The sequence below is a fragment of the Myotis nattereri genome (genome assembly GCF_964212035.1).
Source record: "Myotis nattereri genome assembly, chromosome: 3".
Taxonomy (NCBI): domain Eukaryota; kingdom Metazoa; phylum Chordata; class Mammalia; order Chiroptera; family Vespertilionidae; genus Myotis; species Myotis nattereri.
Window position 1 is genome coordinate 215495975 of NC_138077.1, and position 23045 is coordinate 215519019.

General features: G+C 70.1%; 1 protein-coding gene across 2 annotated transcripts; it reads right to left on the reverse strand.

Moving 5' to 3' along the window:
- Positions 1–1294: 1294 nt before the first annotated feature.
- PLCH2 (phospholipase C eta 2) lies at positions 1295–22375 on the reverse strand (the record flags this gene model as incomplete). 2 transcript variants are annotated; one of them, XM_081086996.1, is made up of 21 exons in its annotated part: positions 1295–2808; positions 5037–5334; positions 7091–7170; positions 7527–7673; positions 7925–8009; positions 8079–8203; positions 8662–8769; positions 9204–9386; positions 9464–9561; positions 9945–10024; positions 10350–10436; positions 12339–12497; positions 13320–13427; positions 13807–13978; positions 15834–15954; positions 16189–16392; positions 16579–16672; positions 17279–17449; positions 21644–21772; positions 21920–22164; positions 22234–22375. In XM_081086996.1, the coding sequence occupies 21 exons, from the start codon at positions 22367–22369 to the stop codon at positions 1574–1576; spliced, it is 4065 nt and encodes a 1354-aa protein (XP_080943122.1). In that variant the 3' UTR covers positions 1295–1573. The 2 variants fall into 2 exon arrangements, with proteins under 2 accessions (XP_080943122.1, XP_080943121.1); XM_081086995.1 differs by having other exon boundaries at positions 4593–5334; positions 22234–22369.
- Positions 22376–23045: the final 670 nt, after the last annotated feature.

A 23045-nucleotide genomic window follows, 5' to 3' on the forward strand; every position in this document is an offset into this window, starting at 1 on the left:
TGGGGCCTGTGCCTTCGCTGCGCGGTCGCCGGAGCCCTGCGGCCCTCCCACCAGGGTGCTGCCAACGCTCCTCCCTCGGTCCCAGCTCTAGGGCCCCTGGGCCTGTGGGCGTGGCTGCCCCCCCCACCCCCCCCACACACACACGGCTCCGTCCAGGCCTGCTGTGCGGGGAGGGACAGACGGGGCGCCGGCAGGGCTCCTGCTCGAGAGCAGGCCGAGCGGAGGCTCGAGGACCCTTGAGGGCTCTCGGGGCAGCAGTGTGCTCTTCAGAGCCGATCAGACCTGTGGGTTTTGTCGCCGTGGCCTGAGCCTGTGCCCACAGCCCTCCCGGGGCGGGTGGGGGCTCCCTGGGCCCAGCCCTGGCTGCTCCCCCGACGGGACGTGTCCTTGGGGTGCAGGCTGGAGCCATCACGCACGACTCCCTTTGGAGGGACCCACAAGGCCTGCGTGTGCGGCAGGCAGGAGGGCTGAGCCTACAGCGTGTTCCCTAGGATGGCGGGGAGCCTGCCAGACGGCTGCTGGGGGCCTGTCACCGTGGTCCCTGGGCCCCCCAACCCTGGAGGAACCAGACACACGGGCTGGGTGGGCATGGGGCAAGGTCACCTGGCGGTTCCTGCAGGGCCATGAGTGTGTCCACCTTTCTGCCCACCCTCTCCTGTCCACTGAGACCCCCAGTCCCTGCCCCGCACCGAGGCCGGGGCCCTGGGCCCTACAGGTGGCTCTGCTGGGCAGTCTGGCTCCTGCACGGCCCCAGGGCACAGGGCGCAGCCAGTCAGCTCAGCCCGGGAGCAGAGGTCAGGCTGCTCCGGACGCTGCACACCCGGACGCTGCACACCCGGACGCTTAGCGGAGGCCACAGAGGCTGCGGCGGGCAGCCCCACCGTGAGGGAACGTGCTGGTTGAGTCGTGTTTGGGAATTTACAGGCTAGAACGGTGGTTCTCAACCTTCCTCACGCCGCGACCCTTTAATGCAGCTCCTCATGCTGTGGTGACCCCCAACCATAAAATTATTGTCGTTGCTACTTCATAACGGTAATGTTGCTACTGTTATGAATCATAACGTAAATATCTGATATGCAGGATGTATTTAGGTGACCCCGGTGAAAGGGTCGTTTGACCCCCAAAGGGGTCGCGACCCACAGGCTGAGAACCGCTGGTCTAGAATGTCCGCACAGAGCAGGGACCCTGCAGAGCATGCCAGGCAGGCGGCTCAGCACTCACAGGGGCTGGGCACACACGCACACACACACACATACGCGCGCACACACACACACACACACACACACGGCAAAGACCTGGGAAACAGGAAGGACTCAGCCCCATTTTAATGTCGTAGAAGCTTTGTCTCAAAATGTAAATCTCTCTGTGCACATCGCAAAGCGCCGTGACAACGGTGCCAGGGGTGGGGCTGCCTTCCCTCCCCCGGAGGAGAGGCCTGGGCAGAGGACGAGCGCCAAGGGGCACACAGCTCCGGGGCCAGCACGCGCCGTGTCCTGAGCAAACACGGGACCCTGCCTGGCCGCTGGCTGGTGGCCACTGGGCGCGGGAGGGCAGGAGTCCGCGCGGGGGCTGGTCACAGCCTGAGCAGGCCAGCGGCGCCCTTGGGGGCGGGCAAGTCCCCGCAGCCCTCTTGGCCCGCAGAGCAGGCGCCCTCTGGGGCACCCCGCTCCTCCTCGGGGAGTCCCCGCGGGCCCTGCAGCCGCTGCTGCCGCTCCTGGGCCTGGCGTGCCCGGCTGGCGATGGCGCGCACGCGGCTCTGGCTGCGGGAGGAGCGGCGCTGGAAGCCGGGGCCACTCGCCGCCCCCTCCCCGGCCGGGCCCAGGCTGGTGGGCGAGGTGATGTCCCCCGCCTGCTGGAAGCCCGTCAGCCAGAGCAGCTGCTGCGTCAGGGGGTCCCGCTGGGCCGCCCGCCCCGCTGGCCCCTCCCCGGCTGGGCCCAGGCTGTGGCCCAGGCTTCTGCCCCGGCCCTCGACGCGGGGGGCGAAGTCGTCGGCGGTCAGGTCCCCCAGGCTCTTGGACTTGGTGGACGTGGGGCCGTCCCTGAGGCCGGCCGTGGGGAGGCGGGCCCGGGGGGCCAGGGGCCGGGGCCGCAGCTCGTCGGGGGCCACAGGGAACTGGCCCGCAGCCCGCAGGTTGGGGTTGGATTTGCTCTTGGTCACCGAGAGGAAGTCCAGGCGGGCGGCCGAGGCTGAGCAGGGCCGTAGGGGCAGGCGTCCAGCCGGGGCCCCCAGGAGGCTCTCCCGCCCCAGGCCCAGGCCCGGCAGCGAGAGGTCGATGACGGTGTCGCCGGACGACAGGCTGGAGGACGAGGACACGCTGTCTCGGTGGCTGCCGGGCTCCAGCCGCTGCCAGAGCCGGTCTCCGGCCGTGGCGTCCGAGTACAGGGCCGGGGAGGGCCCAGCCAGGGACCGGCGTCCACTCAGGGGCTCCGAGGGCACCTGCCCCTCACTCTTGGCCCTTCTGACCAAGGGCAGATGGCCCAGGGCCCGGGGGTGGCCCCTGCTGTCCGTCTGGCTGCCGGGTGCCCCCTCACATGCTCCACTGGGGCCCCCACCATGGCACGCCTGCCACCTGCTGTGGGGAGCTAGTCCTGTGTCCCCCTGGCTCCCGGTCCTGAGCTGGTGGGGCACCGCTGGGGGGCGCTCAGCCTGGACTGCGGGGCCCGTGGTGCACCAGGGTCCCCCCTGGGCGGGGCGGGGTGGGGTGGCTGGCGGAGGCGGGGGCCCGGGGCCCAGCGCTGGCTCCTCAGCTATGGTCTCCAGGCTGCACAGCGAGGAGACCGACCTCTGCATGGAGAAGGGGCGGGGATCTGCGGAGAGAGGGAGAGGAGGGTGTCGGGCGCAGCCTGTGCCCCAGGCCCCAGTGACCAGGCCCCTCCAGGCCACACGGGGGCTGCACCCTGCCCTCCACTCCGCTGCCGCTGGGCCCTCCAGGCAGGGGCCGTACAGGGCACACGGGGGCCACACAGGGCACACGGGGGCCACACAGGGCACACGGGGCCGCACAGGGCACACGGGGGCCACACAGGGCACACGGGGCCCGCACAGGGCACACGGGGGCCGCACAGGGCACACGGGGCCCGCACAGGGCACACGGGGCCCGCACAGGGCACACGGGGGCCACACAGGGCACACGGGGCCCGCACAGGGCACACGGGGCCCGCACAGGGCACACGGGGGCCGCACAGGGCACACGGGGGCCACACAGGGCACACGGGGCCGCACAGGGCACACGGGGGCCCACACAGGGCACACGGGGGCCACACAGGGCACACGGGGGCCCGCACAGGGCACACGGGGGCCCGCACAGGGCACACGGGGGCCGCACAGGGCACACGGGGGCCGTACAGGGCACACGGGGGCCACACAGGGCACACGGGGCCCGCACAGGGCACACGGGGGCCGCACAGGGCACACGGGGGCCACACAGGGCACACGGGGCCCGCACAGGGCACACGGGGGCCGCACAGGGCACACGGGGGCCGCACAGGGCACACGGGGCCGCACAGGGCACACGGGGGCCCACACAGGGCACACGGGGGCCCGCACAGGGCACACGGGGGCCCGCACAGGGCACACGGGGGCCCGCACAGGGCACACGGGGGCCGCACAGGGCACACGGGGGCCCGCACAGGGCACACGGGGGCCACACAGGGCACACGGGGGCCCGCACAGGGCACACGGGGGCCACACAGGGCACACGGGGGCCACACAGGGCACACGGGGGCCCGCACAGGGCACACGGGGGCCCGCACAGGGCACACGGGGGCCACACAGGGCACACGGGGGCCACACAGGGCACACGGGGCCGCACAGGGCACACGGGGGCCGCACAGGGCACACGGGGGCTGCCCCGTTACCTGGCACTTGGCTGCTCTCAGTTCCTAACTACGGAGGCCGCGTGGGAACAGAAAGAATAGGGTGGTCAGCGTAGGGGCGGGGCTGGCCAGTGGGCAGAGGGACAGCAGGGCGGGGTGCAGGGCGGGGAGCAGGACGGCTCAGCTTCCCCCTCCCCAGTCGCCAGCCGGCGGGAGGGGCTCCAGGCCTGAATGCACCCCGGGGCCGGGTGCGCGTGGAAGCTGCGACCTGGGGCTCGGAGCCCGGCCAGGAGTCAGGGGCATTGGGCCCACTCCCCAGAGGACTGTGGGGCAGGGGCAGGGGCAGGACACCTCAGCCTTCCCTGGAGGGAGGCCGGGGCTGGGGCGGGTGTGTGGCTGGACGCTGCCCAACTCCTAGGAAGGCCCCAGGCCAGGGAGGGGAGCAGCAGGGGCACAGGGCCGGCCCCAGCGGCATTGCTCCGGCTGCAGGCCTCCGTGGGCACAGCCTGGCTTCAGTCCCCACCCAGGGGACATTCCGGGGTGAGGGCGCCGGGGCTGCACCTGCTCTCTCTCCCCTGGGCCCTCGGGGGTGGGGAGCCCCCAAGAGCAAGAGGCCTGGGGTCAGGCTGGGTCAGGCAGGAGTGGGGGTGGGGCCGCGGGGAAGCCAGCGGAGCAGGGGGCGTGCGCGGCAGTCGGACAGGAAGCACAGCGGGCGGGGTCCGGCCAGGCCATGCGGAGGGCACCCCACGGGGAAGCCGGGGCGCTCCTGGTCTTACCGGTGGAGAACATGGGGGATTTACTCCTAATCTCCTCCAGCTTTTGAACGAACAGGGCATTCATCTCCCTCTGCAGGGCCCCCGGCTGCCTGCGGGCGCCCTCGGGCCAGCGGGGGGCCCCCTCGGGGCTGCCGGGGCTGCCTGAGCCCGACACCGAGCAGCCGCCCCCCGGCCCCGGGGGGGACCCTCTGCCGCCTCTGCCTGGGGCCGCATGGGGGGCCCCCAGCAAGTCCACCCGGCCACGGGGCTGCTGGTCGATGGCCTGGTGCCCGTCCTGGGGCCCCGGGCTGGGGGCCCGCCCCCTCCGCAGGCTCTCGGAGTCCTCGCCGGCGCAGGAGCCCACCACGCACTTCATGCAGGAGGCGGCCATCCCGGCGGGCCCGGGGCCCTCGGGGCCACGCAGCGGCCGCCCCTGCCCAGGGCTCCTCTCGGCGGGCGCCTTACCTCGGGGGCTGGGGCCACCAGGCTCCTCCCGGGCCAGGGCCCCGGGGGCCAGGCCGGGGCTGGGCGGGGCCACATCCAGGGCCTCCCCCTCGGAGCCCGCGTCCTGCGTGCCCAGGACCAGCTCAGGGAAGGCCCTGTGGCCGGGCTTCTGGCTCTTGGCGGGGGCGCTGGCCGTGCGCCGCAGGAGCCGCTGGCTGACGGAGGGCCGGGGCGCGGGCCGCCCAGCAGCATGACTGTCCAGGGAGCCGGGCTTTGGGCCTCGGAGGAACAGACCTTTTAGGCCCAGAGCCTGCTTGACCTGCAAGAGAAGGAGCCCACGTAGCCGGCGGCCAGGCCCTGGGCAGGGACGCCCCGCCAGCCCAGCTGCCCTCGGGCAGGCGGAGGGTCAGCTCGCAGGCCCCGTGGGCAGGCCAGCCTCGGGCCGCTCAGGCTGCGCAGGGAGGGGTCTCCGGGCGCCTCCACCGGGGACTGAGGCTGCTGTGGCTCGGCGCTGACCAGGCCGGCACCGGTGAGCCAGCTGGCGCTGGTGGGGTCCGCAGGTCTGAGGGCAGACAGGACCCCAGGGCTCCCCCAAGCAAAGGCCTCGGAACCGGGACACCTGCCACCTCGCGGTGCACCTGCCTCAGGCCCCCGACCCCGACTGCCCGGGGGGTGCCCACAGGGCGGTGCTGATGTGGAGAGAAGACGGGCTGAGACCCAGGTGAAGCAGGCCCGGCCCAGCTCACCGGGCCCCGCCCACCCGCCTGGGGGTGCTGCCGCCGCCAGGCAGCCTTTCCCAGCCTCACCCTGCCCCCTACGCACATGGCCCAAGGGCAGGGCTCACACCAGCTCGGTGCCCTGGACAGCCAGCCCGGAGGGTCAGGGCAAGGCCTCTCCCAGCAGCCTCCCCGCCTGAGGAGGGCAGCGGGGCCCCCGGGACCGGCGGGCGAGTGCCAGCGAGGCCAGCGGCTGCAGCTCGCGGGCACAGAGGCCGGAGGGTCCTCACATGCAGACCCAGGACACGGGCCCCTCGGGCAGCGGCGCTGGAGCGGCCAGCACTTGAATCAGCTTCCGGATTCAAGGTTCCAAACGCAAAGCAGTGGGTCCACGGCGGCTGGGAAGCCATTTAGAAGAAGGTCCAGGATTCGAGCTCGGAGCACTGGTCCCTGGGACCGCCCCACCCGACACCAGGAGTCAGGAGCACACGGGGGACACATGAGGGGTGCGGAGCGGGGAGGCGGAGAGGGTGCGGTGCGGGGAGAGCTTGCAGCTATGACGGGACACGGGCGAGCGGAGGGGCCCACGGGAGGCCTGGCCAGTCCTGGACCTGCTTCTAAATGCTGCTCTGCGGCTGACGATGGCCCGAGGCACCTGGAACCCAGTCCCCACCACGATCCATGTCACATGAGCGGGCAGTCCCCACAGGCTGCCAGGAGTCGCGGATGCTAATGGCCGCCCGAGCATGCGGGTGGGCGCTGCGCCCCGCGCCCCACGCCGGGTACCTGCGAGCTTCTAAGGGGCTTTGCTCCTAACGGTGGGCTGGGGCCTAGAGAGCGCACTGCAAGACCAAGAGACAGAGCGGCAGCGGTGAGGCACGGACAGCGGGCGTGGGCCGCGGACACACGACACACGGATGGACGGACGGACGGACGGACGACAGACGGCGGAGCGCTGGGAGGCCTGCGGAGCCCACGTCCGGCCGGCAGCTCGCCCATGGAGCGTGGTGGGAGAGAGATGGTTAGTGCGGGAGCTGCCGGGCCCTGATGACTGGGAAAGTGAAGCCAGGCCGCCGGCAGAGGCGGTGTGCTGGGGGAGGGGGCAGAGCCAGGCCACGCCCTCTGGGGGGGTGAAGAGCCGGGACCCCGAGGAGGAGTGGGGGCTCAGGAGACAGAGGGAGGGTGGCGGGGCCCTCGGAGGGCCAGGACGTCCCTCTCCTGGTGCCCGTGGCCGCCGGGGCCCGGAGCTCAGGTGCCCTCATCCCCCGTCACAGGTGGAGGAACGGCCCCGCAGGTCACTCCTCGACCTCAGGGCCGGTCCCTGCTGGGGTGCGCGGGCGGCCCTGCGGTGGGACTCACCTTACCACTGACGTCGCTGATGGCCACGTGGACAAAGATGGAGGCCTCCTCCATGCCCTCCAGGTACACGTGCCGATAGCCTGAAACGGCCGGGTCAGGCTGGCCCCGCCCCAACACTCCACTCCAGGCCCCGAGGTCCTGGCTACAACCCCCAGCCCGGTCCTGGGCTCCGGCTCCTGGGGAAGCCGCTGGGAATGGCCCGCCCACAGGGGCCTCTTCCTCCTCGACCCTGTCCGCAAAGCTCCCGCGGCCTTTCCCACGGCGCCCTCTGGCCAGGCCCACCCGTGGCCGAAGCCAACTCGCGGGGGCAGCTGAGCCCCACCCGGCCCAGTCCCTCCGCGGCTGCAGGGACGCTGGTCTCCGTGGAGGACGCTGGTCTCCGTGGGGACCTGGGCCGGGCTCTGCCCTCCCCCGCCCTCCTGGCACCCTTGCCCACCTGGCATCATGCTGCTGAAGGCCAGCGTCCTCTGGCCGATGAAGTCGCGCCCGATGGGGTCGTGATCCCAGACGAGGAAGCGCACCAGTGCGATGTCGGGCATGTGCACCACGAACACCAGGGTCTCCTCCCACATGGGGTTGAACCCTGGAGGCCACCGGGAGGAGGTGTCACCTCGGCCCCAGCTCCAGCCCGGAGGCCACCTGGGCCCACACCTTCCTCCTGGACTGGGCCGCTTGCTGAGGGGAGCAACACTGGGGCCGGGGGCTGGGGGCCCGGCTGGATGGTTACTTAGGTGACAGGAGGCGGCCCTGGCCCTGCGTTCCCAGTCAGCCCGGCCTTGCCAGCGTGGCAGCTGTGTGCGGCCGGGCACCTGCACGGGGGCCGCATGCCCTCACCGTTGTCGTCCACCACGCGGGTCTGCTCCTTGCTGCAGTCCACCGGGAGCCCGATGACCTCCACCTCCACGAAGGGGTCGATGATCTGCGCGGAGGACCGGGTGACGCCGGGCCGGGCCAGCCCGCCCCCGCCCCGCGCCCGGCGCCGTCCTACCTCCCCGCGGTCCCCCAGCATGGAGTCGCGCGGCTTGGGGAGCTGCTGCCCGCTGATGATGCGAAGCACCAGCTGCTTCTTGAGCTGCCCGGGCAGGGGGTCCTCCGAGTTGGGGTTGAAGATGCCTGAGGGGGGGCAGGAGGCTGACCGGCAGGGCAGACCCCCCAGCACGGGCTGCACGGCGCCCCGCCCCCCCCACCTACGGGAGGCGCCCAGCCCAGGAGGGAGGGTCAGCCTCGCAGCGCCCGCCCTGGCACCTGCACGCCGGGCCCTGTGCCGCCTGGTGCCGTCCCCTCGCATCAGTGAGTGAAGGGCTGAGCATGTGGGCAAGGCCACCCGCCTCTGCAGGGGAGTGGGGGGGGCGGGGGGGGGGGGTCCCGGTGACAGGGCAGTGAGGCCTGGGCCGGCTGAGAATGTGGGTGCGAGAGGCGCCAGGAGGGTGTGGGGGTGGCGAGGGTCGCACGGAGGAAGTCGGGAGAATGCCGAGGTGTCGGAGGAGGGCGGCTCCTGCGAAGGCCGGGGCGCAGGTGCCAGCGGGACCCCTGCCCTGCAGCCCGTCCCCCCCGGGTGCCCGGTCCCTCACCCTGGCACATGCACTGGGGCTTGAGCACGTAGCCGCAGTTGCCGTTGGCGCTGAACTTGGCCCGGTTCAGCTGCAGCATCCGCCCCTCCGTCTGGTAGTTCAGGGCAACTGCAGGCAGGACGAGAGCGGGCGGGTCTTTGCCATGATCTCCCCCGGCCCTGCACGGTGCCCCTGAGCCCGGCGGTCGCTGACACAGCGGGGGCCCTGGGGCTCACAGGTGCACACAGCCAGGGCCACGTGTCCCATCCGTCCAGGCAGACGGCCCCCCAGCCCTCAGGCGCCCGAGGACAAGGACCCCATCCCCTCGCCTGGCGGGGGAAGTTGGCAGGAGACTGCGCAGGTTCAGAGCCGCAGAGAAAGGCAAGCAGAGGACCTCAGAGCCCAGGCCGCACCCCTTCGGCCTCCATGCCCCCCGGCCTCCCTGCCCCCTGACCTCGGCACCCTTGGCCTCCCTGCCCCCTGACCTCGGCGCCCTTGGCCTCCCTGCCCCCTGACCTCGGCGCCCCTTGGCCTCCGCACCCCGGGCGGCTCTGCGCACCCACCCATCTGGCAGCCGGCGTTCCAGAAGGGCTGCGGGTTGTAGTTGCTGGAGTCCATGCGGTAGGAGGAGGGGTAGATGCGGGACAGCTGGCGCTGGTTGAAGCGCAGGTACTGCTCCGGCTTCTGCTGCAGGACCTGCTGCGCCCTCGTCTCGCTGAAAGACGACACCTGCCAGCTGGACGCCACTGCGGGCGCCACGGCGGCGTCAGGGCCCTGTCGGCCCGGCCCCCCACCCCCGGCCCCGAGCCCGGGCGCCCCTCACCCTCCGTGTCCACGTCGTGGGAGCCCACGGACTTCGTGTACTTCACCAGGTCCGACAGGGCCCGCGACAGCTGCATGGTCTTCTTCTGCCGGGCGGCCCTGCGGGGGACGGGGGGGGGGGCGGTCAGGACCTGAGGTTCCGCCAGGTTCACTGGTTCACGGAGAAGGTCCACCCAGCGTCCGTTCGGCCCGGTTCCAGGCGCCAGGACGTGCAGTGGACACACAGCAGACACGCTGGGAGGCGACATTGGGGGAGGGCAGCACTGGGCCCCCAGAGGACACCTCTCTGACCTCTGACCCGGATGGCGCTCCTGGAGCAAGCGCCGGGCCTGCCTGGCCAGCCCCCCTTCCTCCCGGCCACACCCGGGCCCCACTGCCCGCCCCTCTGCCTGCCCTGAGCCCTCCCTGGCTGCACATCTGCCTTTGGCCGTGGCCAGGACAAGGGCCACTGTCTATTCGAGGGTCTGGGGGCGGGCCCTGACCCTCGGTTCTGGGCGCCCTGCGGGTCCAGGTCCTCGTCCGCCTCTTCCACGCTGGCCACCTTCTTCAGCTTGCTGCTCTTCTGTGGAGGGAGGCAGAGTCAGGGCCGGGCCGGGCCCTGCGGGAGGTGCGGGAGGGCGTGCTGGGCCTGCTCCGCCCCTGCAGGGCCCTGTCAGCCGGGGCAGGGTGACCCGAGCTCGGGCCACTGGCCACTGGGGGTCAGGGGACGGCCACGGAGGCCCCTGCTCCATCAGCCCTGGCCAGGGGTCCGGGCCCAACACCTGCCGCGGGTGAGGCCGCCAAGAGCTAAAGGGAGGTGCTGGGAGGTGAGCTGGGGGCCCCGGGGGCTGGAGGAGGGACAGCCGGGCACAGGGGGGCAGGGAGGACCCCAGCCCGCACCCCCCCACCTTGCGCTTGGAGAGGCTGTGCATGAGCAGCCGGCTGTTCCGTCTGCTGGCCCCAGCATCCTCCCCGGTCTCCACGTCCTCCTCAGCCTGGTGGTGGGGGTGGGGGGGGGGGGGACAGACAGGGGACAGGTGAGCCCAGCACCAGGCAGGCGGGTGGGCAGGCAGCTTCTCCAGGGAGCCAGGCGGCCTTCCTGGAGGAGGGGGCTGAGGGAGGGGGTAGCAGGTGAGCTGGCTGGCCCCTTCCTGGGGGGCTGCCTGACACTCATTACGTCCCCCGTTCGCAGGTGGCGGCCGCGTAACCAATGCCATCTGTGGGGGGACAGCCCTCGGGGAAGCCGGCTTATGCGACCCCCAGGGCAGCCCCGCGCCTCTGGTGCTGCCGGCCCCGCTCCCCACAGCTGCTCTGCTCGCCTCGGCCGTGAACCCGGCTCCGCAGGACTGAGCCGCACCGTTGACAGGGCCCCCTCCCTGCCAGGCCCCCGCCCCAGGCACAGCCGGCCCTTCCCTCCCGAAGCTCACGCACAGGCCCAGCGCTCCTGGGAGCCTCTGCCGGCCCCCCGGCCCCGCCCTCAGCCCCTCCAGAGGCTGACAGACGGGTCCAGCTCTGCTCGGGCCGCGGGACCCCATCCTGACTCATCTGCGTCCAGGTGGGGGTGCACCTGAGGCCAAGGGGTCCGTGATGGACAAGCACATGGAGGCGTGTCCGTGACCCACTGGCCAGATGCCCACCCACCACCTGGGTCCCCCTGATTCTCTGTGGCTCTACCTGGTCACCCCAGCAGGAGAGAGCAGGTGCTGCCGCCCCCCATCCTCACACCTGGAGGCTCAGCCTGAGCTTCCCCTCGCCTCCTCCAGGAAGCCTTCCCTGAATGCCTCCCCTCCCCCCACGGGGAAGCTGCTCAGACCAAGGCCCCAGGGCCCCTGCCCTCCTGTGCCCTCCTGTGCCCCCCGGTACCCCCAGGGGCTGCCCAGCTGAGGAACGGCAGGGACCTCACATCACTGCCCAGCTGGGCTCACTGCCCGCCGCCCCCTGGATCTCAGGCACTGTCTCCTCTGCCTGGGCATCTTGAGACTGAAAATAGATGCCACCTGTCAGCCCCCAGCATGGGGCGCCCTCAAGTCGGTAGGTGCCACCTTCAGCCCCCTGCACCTGGGGGTGGGATGCGCACCCGCATCTGAACATTCCCAAGGGGCCGGCCCTCCTCACCGTGGCGGGGAGCTGCCTTCCCTCCCTGCCGGGCTTGCAGGGCAGTGGGGTCTGAGACGGGGTGGGCAGGGCTCCCTGAGACAGGTCTGCACCCCACCTGCCCGAGGCCAGCGCCCTGCCCACAGGGCCGGAGGGGCTCGCTGCTGCTTCAGTGCTCGCACCCCCCAGGGACCCCGACGGCTCAGCCTCACTGACCCAGGCTGGCACCCCCGCACCGCGTGCCTGCTGTGACAGCCCTCCCCTGTTTTGTCACCGAGGATACTCCTCCGAGCCCAGCTGCCCTTCCCACGAGGCTGTGGGGGTCTGGGCAGCCCTGCCCCCCGGGATGGGCTGGGCCCTGAGATTGGCCGGTCCCTCCCTGTCACTCAGGAGGCCCTTCAGTGGGAGGGCCTGCCCCCAGCCCCAGGCGACGCTCAAATGGCTCCCCCAGGAGCGGCCGGGGGCAGGGGGCAGGGGGCAGGGGGACAGAGCAGCCACACAAACGGGGCAAACTGGCACTCAGCTACCCACTGTAACATGGGGAAGGCTGTGGTCCTATGCAGGTGAGCATGTGTGCATGTGTGTGAGTGTGCAGGTGTGAGTGCGGTGATGTGCAGGTGTGTGCAGGTGTGTGCAGGTGTGCACAGTGTGTGTGTGTGCAGGTGTGAGTGCGGTGATGTGCAGGTGTGTGCAGGTGTGCACAGTGTGTGTGTGTGTGTGTGTGTGTGTATACACACGTGTGTGCAGGTGTGCACGGATACACACGGTGTCTGCACGTGCCGCTGACACCGGCAGGCGCTCACCTTCTTGCGCGCGGCCCTGTGCCCGGGCCTCCCTGGCAGTGGCAGCGCGGAGACCGCGAAGTCGTTCAGGTCCTCGCGGTCCCGGATCCGCGACTCCTTGATCAGGGAGTCCAGCTTCCGCTTGGCCATGTGCTCCACCCGCTTCCGGTTGGGGGAGGCCTGCAGCAGCCAGAGGCCAGCCTGGCATCAGCCCAGCCCCTCGGGCAGCAGCGATGACGGAGCCCGGGGCCGGCAGTCCCCAGGGGCCCTGATGAGCTCTGACCCCCAGGGCAGGGCCTGGGCTGTGGGCCTCTGGGCACAGGTGGGCTGGATGCCAGGCCGACCTCACACCCGCGGTGGCCGCTGGGAGCCCTGAGTGGCCTGGAAGGGCCCAGGGACAGGAGGTGCTCATTAGAGGCTGGGGGGCGGGAGGGCACAGCACAGCCTCCGGGCTCCTCAGCCCCCGCCTCTCGGCCCAACCCCGCCCAGCGCTGCCCTGAGCCGGCGGCGGCACTGCCGTGAGGAGGGGCAGCGCCCGTGGGGGTGACCGCCGGCGCCCGCTGGGTGGACTGGCTCTTCCCGCTCAGTTCTCAGCACTGGGGCTGGCGCTGCCCGGAGGCGGGCAGGACCCCGGGCACCCAGGCGGGCGCTGCGGTTGGCTGGAGAGAGGCGAGGAGGGGCGTCCGGGGCGGAGCCCAGGCAGGTGCAGGTGCGGGGGGGAGCGGTGAGGGGATGGGTGCTCCCAGCGCCCCACCCCCACCTGCTGAGGGCAGCCCGAGGGCGCAGGCTGCGCGGACAGCGCCTCAGACGTGGCTCAGAAACGGGAACCAGGTCAGGCCACGGCGCGGCCAGCCCAGCGGTCACAGGCTGGGGGCCCGGCTCCAGTGCGGTTGGAGGGGCCTCCGAGGCCTCGGCCGTGCGTGTGCCCAGCAGCCAGTGGCCAGCACACGCCCCTGGGCACCTGCCCAGCACCTCTCTCCTGGCCGCCCACCCCCCACTCACATCCCCATTGAGGAGCTTGCAGTCCTCGTCCATCTCGTCCGCGCTGTCCTCGTCCGACACCTCGCCCTCCTCCGCGTCCTCGCTGATGTTGGGGGGCAGCTTCTTGCCCTGGGGGAGGGGGGTCGTGGGGGCTGGTTCAGCCGCAGGGGCACGGGGAGGGCTTCGCAAGCGTGTGCGGGGCCCCAGGCAGTGGGGCTGGGCCGGCCGGGCAGCCATGTGGGAGGGGACGCCTGTGTGTGCATGCGGAGCAGACGGTGTGGCCACCATGGGGAGAGTGAGCCAGGCCAGGGGCAGGTGCACAGAGCCCCAGCCCGTGGAGTGAGGCCCCGCCCTCGCCCTGCCCCCCTGCCCTTCCCTCGCCCTGTCCCCGCCCTGTCCCCGCCCTGCCCCCGCCCTGCCCCCACCCTGCCCCCCTGCCCTGAGTCGGCCCAGCAAGATGCACCCCCCCCCCCCCCCCCCCCCCGCCCAGGAGGCAGGCGGGGCTCACCTTCACCAGGACCTTGCCCTTGAGCGCCTGTGGTGAGGGCAGCAGGGAGGCGTCCTCGCTGCTCACGGACGACAAGTCCAGCTTGTCCCCGAGGATGTCGGTCAGGTACTGGGCCATCTTCTTCTGCTGGGCCACGCTGCAGTGGTTCTCGATGGACAGGATCACCGGGTACCTGCGGCCCAGGCGGGAGGGGCAGGTGAGGCGGGAGCACCGGGCCCCCCATGCAGACCCAGGGGCCCTGCTGCGCGGAGTGAGGGGGTCTCCCCGGGAGCCCGGGCTGCGCGGGGCTGCTGGCAGCTCCGGGAGGCCCACCGGCAGCTCAGGGAGGCCCACCGGCAGCTCCGGGAGGCCCACCGGCAGCTCCGGGAGGCCCACCGGCAGCTCCGGGAGGCCCACCGGCAGCTCTGAAAAGCACCTGGCAGGTGTGAGAGGACCTGGGAGGCCTGAGGGTGGAGAAGGCACACTGGCCCGGCCCTCGAGGCTCAGGGGTTGAGCGCCGACCTACGAACCAGGAGGTCGGGGTCCGATTCCCGTCAGGGCACAGGCCCGGGTTGCGGGCTCCCTCCCCAGTAGGGGGTGTGCAGGAGGCAGCCGGTCCATGATTCTCTCTCATCATTGGTGATTCTCTCTCTCTCTCTCTCTCTCTCTCTCTCTCTCTCTCTCTCTCTCTCTTCTTCTCTGAAATCAATAAAAATACGTTTTAAAATAAGGAAGAAAAGAGAAGGCACGCGCTCCTGCCCCAGGAGAAGACGAAGGCGCTGGGACTCCAGGAAGCAGGAGGCCGCGGTGCCCCAGGTCGCCGTCGGGCTCTACACGGAGCGGAGGAGGCAAGGGCGCCGGGCGAGGGCGGCCGCGGGGAGACGGACCCACTGGCCCCCTTAGAGCAGCGTCTGGGAGAACACGGGCTGCGGGCGCAGCAGGCTGCTCGTTCTGTTCTTCCGTTGTTTGATTTTTTTTTTAAACCAAGCACACATTCTACTTGGATTTTTGCCAGAAAAACAACACAGTCCTTTCAGAAAATGTAGGTCACGCAGACCGGGAGGACGCGAGGCAGAGCGGGAGGTGGGCCGGCCCTGCGATGTGGAGACGGCCACAGGTCTTGAGGGGAAGGTGCGCATCGCCCCGTTTCTCAGGCCAGGAGGGGGCTGCACCCGGGGCAGGGGGAGAACCTGTGTCTGCAAAGAGGCTGCCGGCCCGTGGGGAGCGAGCTCGGTCCTGAGACCCCACGGCACCGGCTCCTGGGCAGCCTCAGGGCCCCTGAGTGTCCATCTCCGCCTGAGACGCCCTTCCCTGCAATCCAGGGGCCACCCCTCCTCCCCCCGCTGTCAGCCTCCGTGGCCTAGACTCAGAGGTAACGCTAAGGGCACCGGGAGGCGGCCGCTATTCCAGAAATGAAATGGGATTTTGTCAACAGTGTCTGTGGCTGCCGCTGAGTGACAGCGAATGGAGTCTGGACACAGGGCTGGGCTAATTAGTGCGGAGACAGGCGGCTGTGGGCGCTGACAGTCCCCGTGTATGTGTGTGTGCGTGTGTGTGCATGTATGTGTGCGTGTGCACTACCCACACAGCCCCACCCGCACACAGGCCTCTCTCCGGGGCCACTCCCGGCCCAGCCCATCCTCAGCCAGAGACCCTGGAGCAGCTGCTCAGCTATTCCAACCTCAGCCCGGAAAGGGGTGGGCAGGGCAGGGCAGGGGCGGGGGAGCCCTCGAGGCCTACCCCCGGGGCCAGTCTCTGCCACTCACTCCTTCTTCTTCTTGTTATTATTATTATTTTTGGTTAATCCTCACCCGAGGATATTTTTCCATTGATTTTAGAGAGAGTGGAAGAGAGAGGGAAAGACAGAGAAACACGGATGTGAGAGAAACACATCGATGGGCTGCCTCCCGCCAGAGCCTCGTCCAGGGCCTGAGCCGGGAAGGAGCCTGCGCCCCAGGTACGTGCCCTTGACCGGAATCGAACCCGGGACCCTTCAGTCCGCAGGCCGACGCTCTACCCACCGAGCCACGCCGGCCGGGGCCACTCACTCGTTCTTGGCGAAGGCGTATCTGTTGATGGTCTCGATGACGTCTTTGAAGAGGATCTTGGAGGTCAGGGTGTAGCCGTGGTGCACGATGGGCTCCCCGTCGGGCCCGTCCCAGCAGTCCACTGCGGGCAGGAGACCCGGTCAGCTCCCGGCCGCCCTGCCCGAGCCCCGCGGCCGTGAACTCCGACAGAGGGGGCCCCTGGCTCCGTCACCGACCTGCCGAGCCTTCCCCGGCGCCTGCGGGGCCGAGGGCAGACACCCTGCCCAGACCCCAGGGCTCCTGGGGCCACCCCCACACGAACACCCCTCCGCTGGGTGTGCACCCCAACCTGGGGCACCCCGAGCCCCGCACGCACCCTCCACGCAGCGGCAGCCGGCCTGCAGCACCCAGGCGTACATGTCCGCCCGCGACTGGGACATGAGCTGGTCGCCCACGAGGTAGGTGTTGTGGGAGGAGGTGATGAAGTAGTGGCTCAGGGGCCGCGTCATGTCCTGGTGCACGCGGTGGTGCTCGGGGTTGAAGATGTCGCCGGCCGGGCTGCGCGTGTAGTTGGTGAAGCCTGGGGATGTGGGGGGGCTCAGCCCTGGTGCTGGGCCGTCTCGGGATCCCCCGGCCCCCCAGTCCCCCCCCCCCTCCGAGAGCAGGGAGCAGCTGCTCAGGCTGCCGGCCGGGCCCACGGGCTGCCCTCGGCGCCCCCACACCCATGGCCGCCTGGGGTGGCCGAGGGACAGGGGCGCCCACTCACCGTCGATGCCCAGCACCCCCTTACTCTTGTTCTCGGGGCAGGGCTCGAACTGCTCGATGATGTCCTGGCAGCTTTCGAGCGTCACCCCCGTCATCTGGGCCAGAGAAAGGGCAGAGCCGGGCCAGCCTGTCACTCTCTGGGCCTCCGCCTCCCGCCTGGAACTGACGCCAGGTCAGGGCTGCCCGCAGCGGGCGTGGCTCGGGCCCTGCCCTGGGCTCCTCTGCCCGGGGCTCTGGCCACCTCCAGCATCACATGACGGGACTGTGGCCAGCAGACCAGGTGGTCACGTGGCTTTGGCTCTGAGGATCCTTCAAGCAGAGAAGGGCTCTTGGGCCCCCTCGGCTGGGCCACCCCCATGGCCACCCCCATGGCCGCGTTGGGGGCCCTGAGTGCTGTGGACGGGGTGGGCTTGGCTGCGGGCAGGACACGAGGGTGAGAAGGTCCAGCAGAGCCTGCCCACACCCCACTGGGAGGAGCCCGGGGCCCAAGGATCCTGCCCTTCCCCTGCCCCCCTGCTGCTACCCAAGTCCTCCCAGAGCCAGCCAGACCCCTGTGGCGGGAACAGGACCAGGTGGGAAGGCTGGACAGGGAAGCCCAGTCCCATGGGGCCCCACACTGGAGACCGTGCCGTGGTCACGGGGGCTCCCTCTGGAAGCCGGGGTGCCCGCTGCCAGGACCCCCCCCCCCCCGCGGGCCCCACCTTCTGCTCCACCTCCAGGAAGCGCTGCAGGTCGGCGGCGGCCAGGTGGTCCTTGTGGCCGCTGTAGGCCAGCAGGAGCAGGTAGAGGTCCCGGCGGGTGGACATCATCTTGTAGAAGGCGCAGAACTCCTCGAAGCCCAGTGTGCCCTGCTGGTCGTCCGTGTCCGCCTCCTGCAATGCGAGGCCTGCGGGTCGCGGCGCCCACCCCAGCCCCACCCACAGGGCTCCCCCGGGCCCACCCACAGGGCTCCCCCGGGCCCACCCACAGGACTTCCCGGGCCCCACCCACAGGGCTCCCCCGGCCCCACCCACAGGGCTCCCCCGGCCCCACCCCACTTCTTTTCTTTTAATCCTCCCCTGAGGACCTTTCCATCGATTTTTAGAGAGAGAGGAAGAGAGAGAGGGAAAGGCAGAAACATCCATGTGAGAGACACACATTGATGGGTTGCCTCCTGCACGCGCCCCGACCGGTCCCGGGCCAGGGAGGAGCCTGCAACTGAGGTCCGTGTCCTTGACCAGAATCGAACCCAGGTCCCTTCAGTCCGCAGGCCAACGCTCTGTCCACCGAGCCAACCAGCCAGGGCCCCACCCCCACTTCTCCGTTGTCCCCGCAAATCCACCCTCCGCACTCCAACACCACTGCCCATGTCACGGCCGTGATTGCTCCCCAGCTCCCCTCTGACTCAGCACCGAGACCACTGAGTGCGCCTCTCACCCTCCCGCCTCCAGCCTTTCAAGGTGAACCTGCAGCTGAGCCAGCTCAGGACCCACGCTGACAGCCAGCAGCCCCCAGGTCAGCACCCACCCTGGCGTGGGCACCTGTCCTGACGATGGATGCCCGCCCAGCAGATGGGCACCAGGCCATGGCATGCACAGTTCCCGGCTCCACAGCAGAGGCCAGAGGCCGCTGGTCTTGGCCACTGTTGGCCTTTCGCAGAGACTGGCTCACACAGCCCCCATGGGAACCCCCAGGGGCAAGGCCACCGGGACCTCAGCAAGCCCGTGGGCCCCTCATGAAGGCACGGGCTCAGGGGGCATCTCTGAGGTGCCAGGCCCTGGGGACGCCGGGGCCCAGGTGCTGCCCTGCCCCAGGGCTCAAGGCCAGGGACAGACCAGAGGACAAGGGTGCCCAGCGACAGGCCGGGCTGCCCGGACCTGAGGTGCTGCGAGGCTGGGAGTCCCTGCTGTGGGCGAGAACTGGACCCTTAGAAGGTGCTGCTCAGACCCTGAGAGCTGCCGGCCGCGGGGCTCAGTGTTTGAGCATCGACCTATGAACCAGGAGGTCACAGTTCGGTTCGCGCTCAGAGCACATGCCCGGGTCCTGGGCTCGACCCGGTAAGTGGCGTGCAGGAGGCAGCCGATCAATGATTCCCTCTCATCATTGATGATTCTATCACACCCTCCCTCCCCTTTCCCTTCCTCCCTGAAATCAATAAAAATATATTTTTTAAAATACCCTGAGTCCTGAAAATGATGCTTTGCCCCCCGGGGGTGCAGTGGGGACAGACGGGAACATGACCGGCCGGAGGTGACCAGTCAGGAGGGGCGGCAGCACCATGGACAGCGGCGCTCGCCAGGCCCGACCCGCTGGCTGGTGCTGCCTTATGTGGCCGCACAGGCGGGCGGGGTGGCCGGGTGGGGCCAGGTCCCCGAGGCCTCTCTGAATCAAGAGCACCACCGATGAGCCCGGAGCTCACAGCCACCCCCACATCCCGCCCCCAAAGAGAGTCTGGCTCCCGGGAAAGCTGGGTCCCGGCCAGTGCTCCTGGCGGCTGCCTCCCTGGCACTGTGGCTTGGCACTGAGGCGGGCGCCCGGCAGGGCCCCAGGGTCTCACTCCAGGACCCGAGTGCCCAGGCCGGGCGCCCATGCCAAGGCTGGGACGGGCCAGAGCCACGTGCGATGGGGCCCAGCAGATGCCAAGGGCCTGGCGTGGGTTTGAGGGCAGCCCGGTGTCTGAGAGCTGCCAGGACAGGCGGGGCCAGGACACTCAGAGCAGGTCAGAGGCCGCTCCGGGCAGGGCCGGTCTGGTAGCCCTCCAGGGGCGGCTGGAGCTGAGCACAGGGGCCCGTCTGTCTGGGGCACAGGGCGGCCGTGTGTCCACTGGGCTCTGACTGAGCAGCACGGCCGGATATGGGGGAGGGGGTGGGCAGCTGCCTGCTCGCCACCCAGCTGCTGCCCCCGGCAGTGAATACAAACGCTCTACGAGCCCGGCCCGTGTGGCTCAGTGGTTGAGCATCGACGTATGAACCAGGAGGTCACGGCTCAATTCCCCATCAGGGCACAGGCCTGGGGTTGTGGGCTCGATCCCCACTGGGGGCGTGCAGGAGGCAGCTGGTCAATGATGCTTCTCTCTCACTCATGTTTTTCTCTCTCTATCCCTCTCCCTTCCTCTTTCTCTAAAAAGTCAATAAAAACACTTTTTTTTAAATAAAAATGCTCCGCAAGACCTGAAAGGGCAGAGCGACTCCCCAGCCCCAGAAAGAGCCCCCACCCCCACGGGGTCAGGCAGCTGCTTTGCTTCCCACAAACGGGCCAGCAGCCGGGCTGGGAGCTGCCCAGGACCCGCCCGGAGCTGGCTGGTGCTTCTTAGGCCCTGAGGCCTGAGGGCTCGCTGGCCCTCGCCCACGGTCGCCTCAGACACAGTGACATGACGTCCCAGCCACTCTGAGCCCTCCGCATGGTCTCCCCTCTGATCGGGCGGCTGCGGGGCGGACGGGGCATTGCAATGCCGACACTGCCAAGCAGAGCTGCCCGGGCTGGCGGAGCTCGGCCTCCCTCCCCGGCTCCAGGCGGCTGAGGGCAGCTGGCCGATGGGCAGGAGGCCCTGCCACTCAGGAATCCGGGCTGTCTCCACGGCCCGACCACCGTGGACCGTGGCCACTTGGGTCTGAGCTGCCCAGGGTCTGGGGTCTGAGGTCCAGGCCACAGCCCCCACTCACTTCTCTCCAGAATCAGACCCAGGCCGCAGGGTCCCCACGCTCAGGGCTTCCTCGGGTGACCAGTGGAAGCCTGGACGCATCCAGGCCTGGGGTGAGCCGAGGGGAGCCCCTCGGTTGCCGGTGTCCTTACAGGGGGGACACAGGGATGGGCTGCTGGGAGCCCCCAAGGGGCCTTTTCAAGCCAGGACTTTGTGCTGCACCTTTAGGGCTAGAGCCTGGGCTCACTCGCACCCCAATCCATAGGGGGCTTCCTCTCCTGCCTCAGTGGCCGATCTGAACCCCACGTCCTAAGCCAGGCTGCTGCTGGCCCCGACATAGCCTCGCTGTACTGGGAGGCCTGCTGACCATAGAGCTGCCCCTGGAAGTGGGCAGGCAGGGAGCAGGTGCGGCTGATCCGAGGCCTGAGCTGTCCACCCGCTCCTACGGCTCTGTCCCCGCCGGGGCCCCCAGGAGGGGCCTGTAAGCCCCCCAGTCCCAGCCAGCAGCCTGAGAGCATGCTGCTCTCCGCCCTCCATTCACGCACAGACCCTGAGACGGCTGCTCCCCTGGCTCCAGCTGAGCGTGACCACCATCTGTCATGAGAGCCCAGCAGGGGCGCCAGGGGCTGCACCTGGCAGAGCGGTCAGGCTGCGTGAGTGGGTGTGCATGTGTGTGTCTACGTGTGTACATGTGTGTGCATGTATGTGCCAGCAAGGGCCTAGGTGTGCACACGTGTATGTGCACCTGCATGCATGTGCATCTCTGTGTGCACATATGTGTGCCTGTGCGCACATGCGCATATATGCTTGTGTGTGCAAGCATGTGTCTCTGTGTGGGTATGTGTGTGCACGTGTGTCTGCGTGTGGGTTGTGTTGGCTCTCCCGGCTGCAGTGAGGATGAGGCCCTAATTAGCCAGCACAGGCTCTGCTCAGCTGAGGGTGTGTTTTCCCAGCTTCTCACCAGGTGGTTGGGGACCAGGAGGCTGCGCAGGGCAGGTGGCCAGGCCTGCTGCCCATCAGGGGCATGTGGCACCGGAACCCCAGCAGGAAAAGTGCACCACATCATGTGGGAAAGGGGGTGCAGCCTCCTATGGGTGGTCTCCTCACTGACCAGCCCCGGCCCCGAGTGCCCAGCTCCGCTGGCCAAGCTGTGTCCTCTGCCATTTGCTGCAGCCCCAGAGCTGGCCTGCCCCCAACACGCCCCTGCCCTTGACACACCCCTGCCCTGACACACCCCTGCCCAGACACGCCCCTGCCCCAGACACGCCTCTGCCCCAGACACGCCCCTGCCCAGACACGCCTCTGCCCAGACACACCCCTGCCCAGACACACCCCTGCCCCAGACACGCCCCTGCCCAGACATGCCCCTGCCCAGACACGCCCCTGCCCAGATACCCGCTGCGGCCCTGCAGCCCTCCCTCGGCCACAGCCCCGGCCGAGCCCTCACCTTGAACATCTGCTTCACCCTCTGCCGGGGCAGGTTCACGTTCAGCTTGTGCAGCAGCTGCAGGACCTCGCTGATGCTCAGGCTGCCGTCCCCGTTCTTGTCGGCCTCGTCGAACGTCTGCTTCAGCCACTTTGGGGCCGAGTTAGGGGGCAACACGGTCTCTCAGGGCCCAGCCCCCAGCCCCGCACCCCTCCCTCTCCCGCCCCCACGTGCGCGGCCCAGCCGGGGCGGGAGGCCCCACGCAGATGGACGCCCCCGGCCGGCCCTGCCAGGATATTGGTCCCGGGTGCGCTGGCGGCGGGCCAGGCTGTCCTCGTCGCTGATGCCGGCCAGGAGGTAGCGCAGGCCCGTGACCCAGGTGCGCGCCTCGTCGCTGCTGGGCGAGACCAGGTCCAGCGACTGGCGGTGGCTGCCGTGGTAGATGCTGAAGCAGCAGTTGGGGTCGAAGCTGCCGTCGGGGTAGCGCTGGAAGATCTCCGACTGCCGGCCCTCGCTCACCTCCTGGATGGAGTCGATGGAGACTGCGGGCGGGCGTCACAGCCTCCCGGGCGGGCGCCCCCCCAGCTGCTCCGGGAGCCCCCAACACTCACTCTTGGCCTTCTCGTTCTTGCGCGAGGGCCGCCAGCGGATGCAGGAGCGGTGCTCGTCCAGGAAGTAGAAGCGCACGAGGCCCTTGGCGCTGCCACGGAGCTTCACCATCTGGGTCCCGGCCTGCATGGCGCTCATGCAGCGCTCCACTGGACGCGGCCGCAGGGACGGACGGGCGGGGCGGAGACGGACGGACAGGGCGCCATGAGCACCCGCACAGCCCGTCCCCACCCCCACGCGCTCAGGTGGGTGCGAGACCACCCTCCACCCCCCACCTGCCCACCAGGGGCCGAGCTCGACGCCCAGGGCTGCTGTGACCCAGGGGCTGGTGCCCGTTGCCGATCCCACCTGGGACCCTGCTCAGCGGCCAGAGCCCTCGGAGAAACGGCGGTACTGCAGCAGCTGCCCTCCCGGCGGTCCCAGCGAGGCCTCAGACAGGACCTGCCCGTCCCGTCCACCACCTGGCCCGGCCCCAGCGGCCATGGCCTCCCCAAAGCTACTGCGCAGGAGACACACAGACTCAGTGGCTGAGCTCCCGGCAGGAGCCTCGGTGCCGGCACAGGCAGGCGCCCCTCCCGACGCCCAGCTGGCTCCCCGCCGCCTGCGCCCTGCCTGGCATGTTCAGGAAAGCCGCCCTCCTGCGTGGAGTGGGTGTAGCCGCTCTCCTGCGTGGAGTGGGTGTCGCTGCTCCCGTGGAGGCCACCGCCTGCACAGGTCCGGCTCCAGATCCAAACCTTTGCGCACCCTCCCCCTGCGCGCCCGGATGCTGCTTGCACCTCCCAGGACCAGGGCAGGGTTGCTGCCTGGACACGGC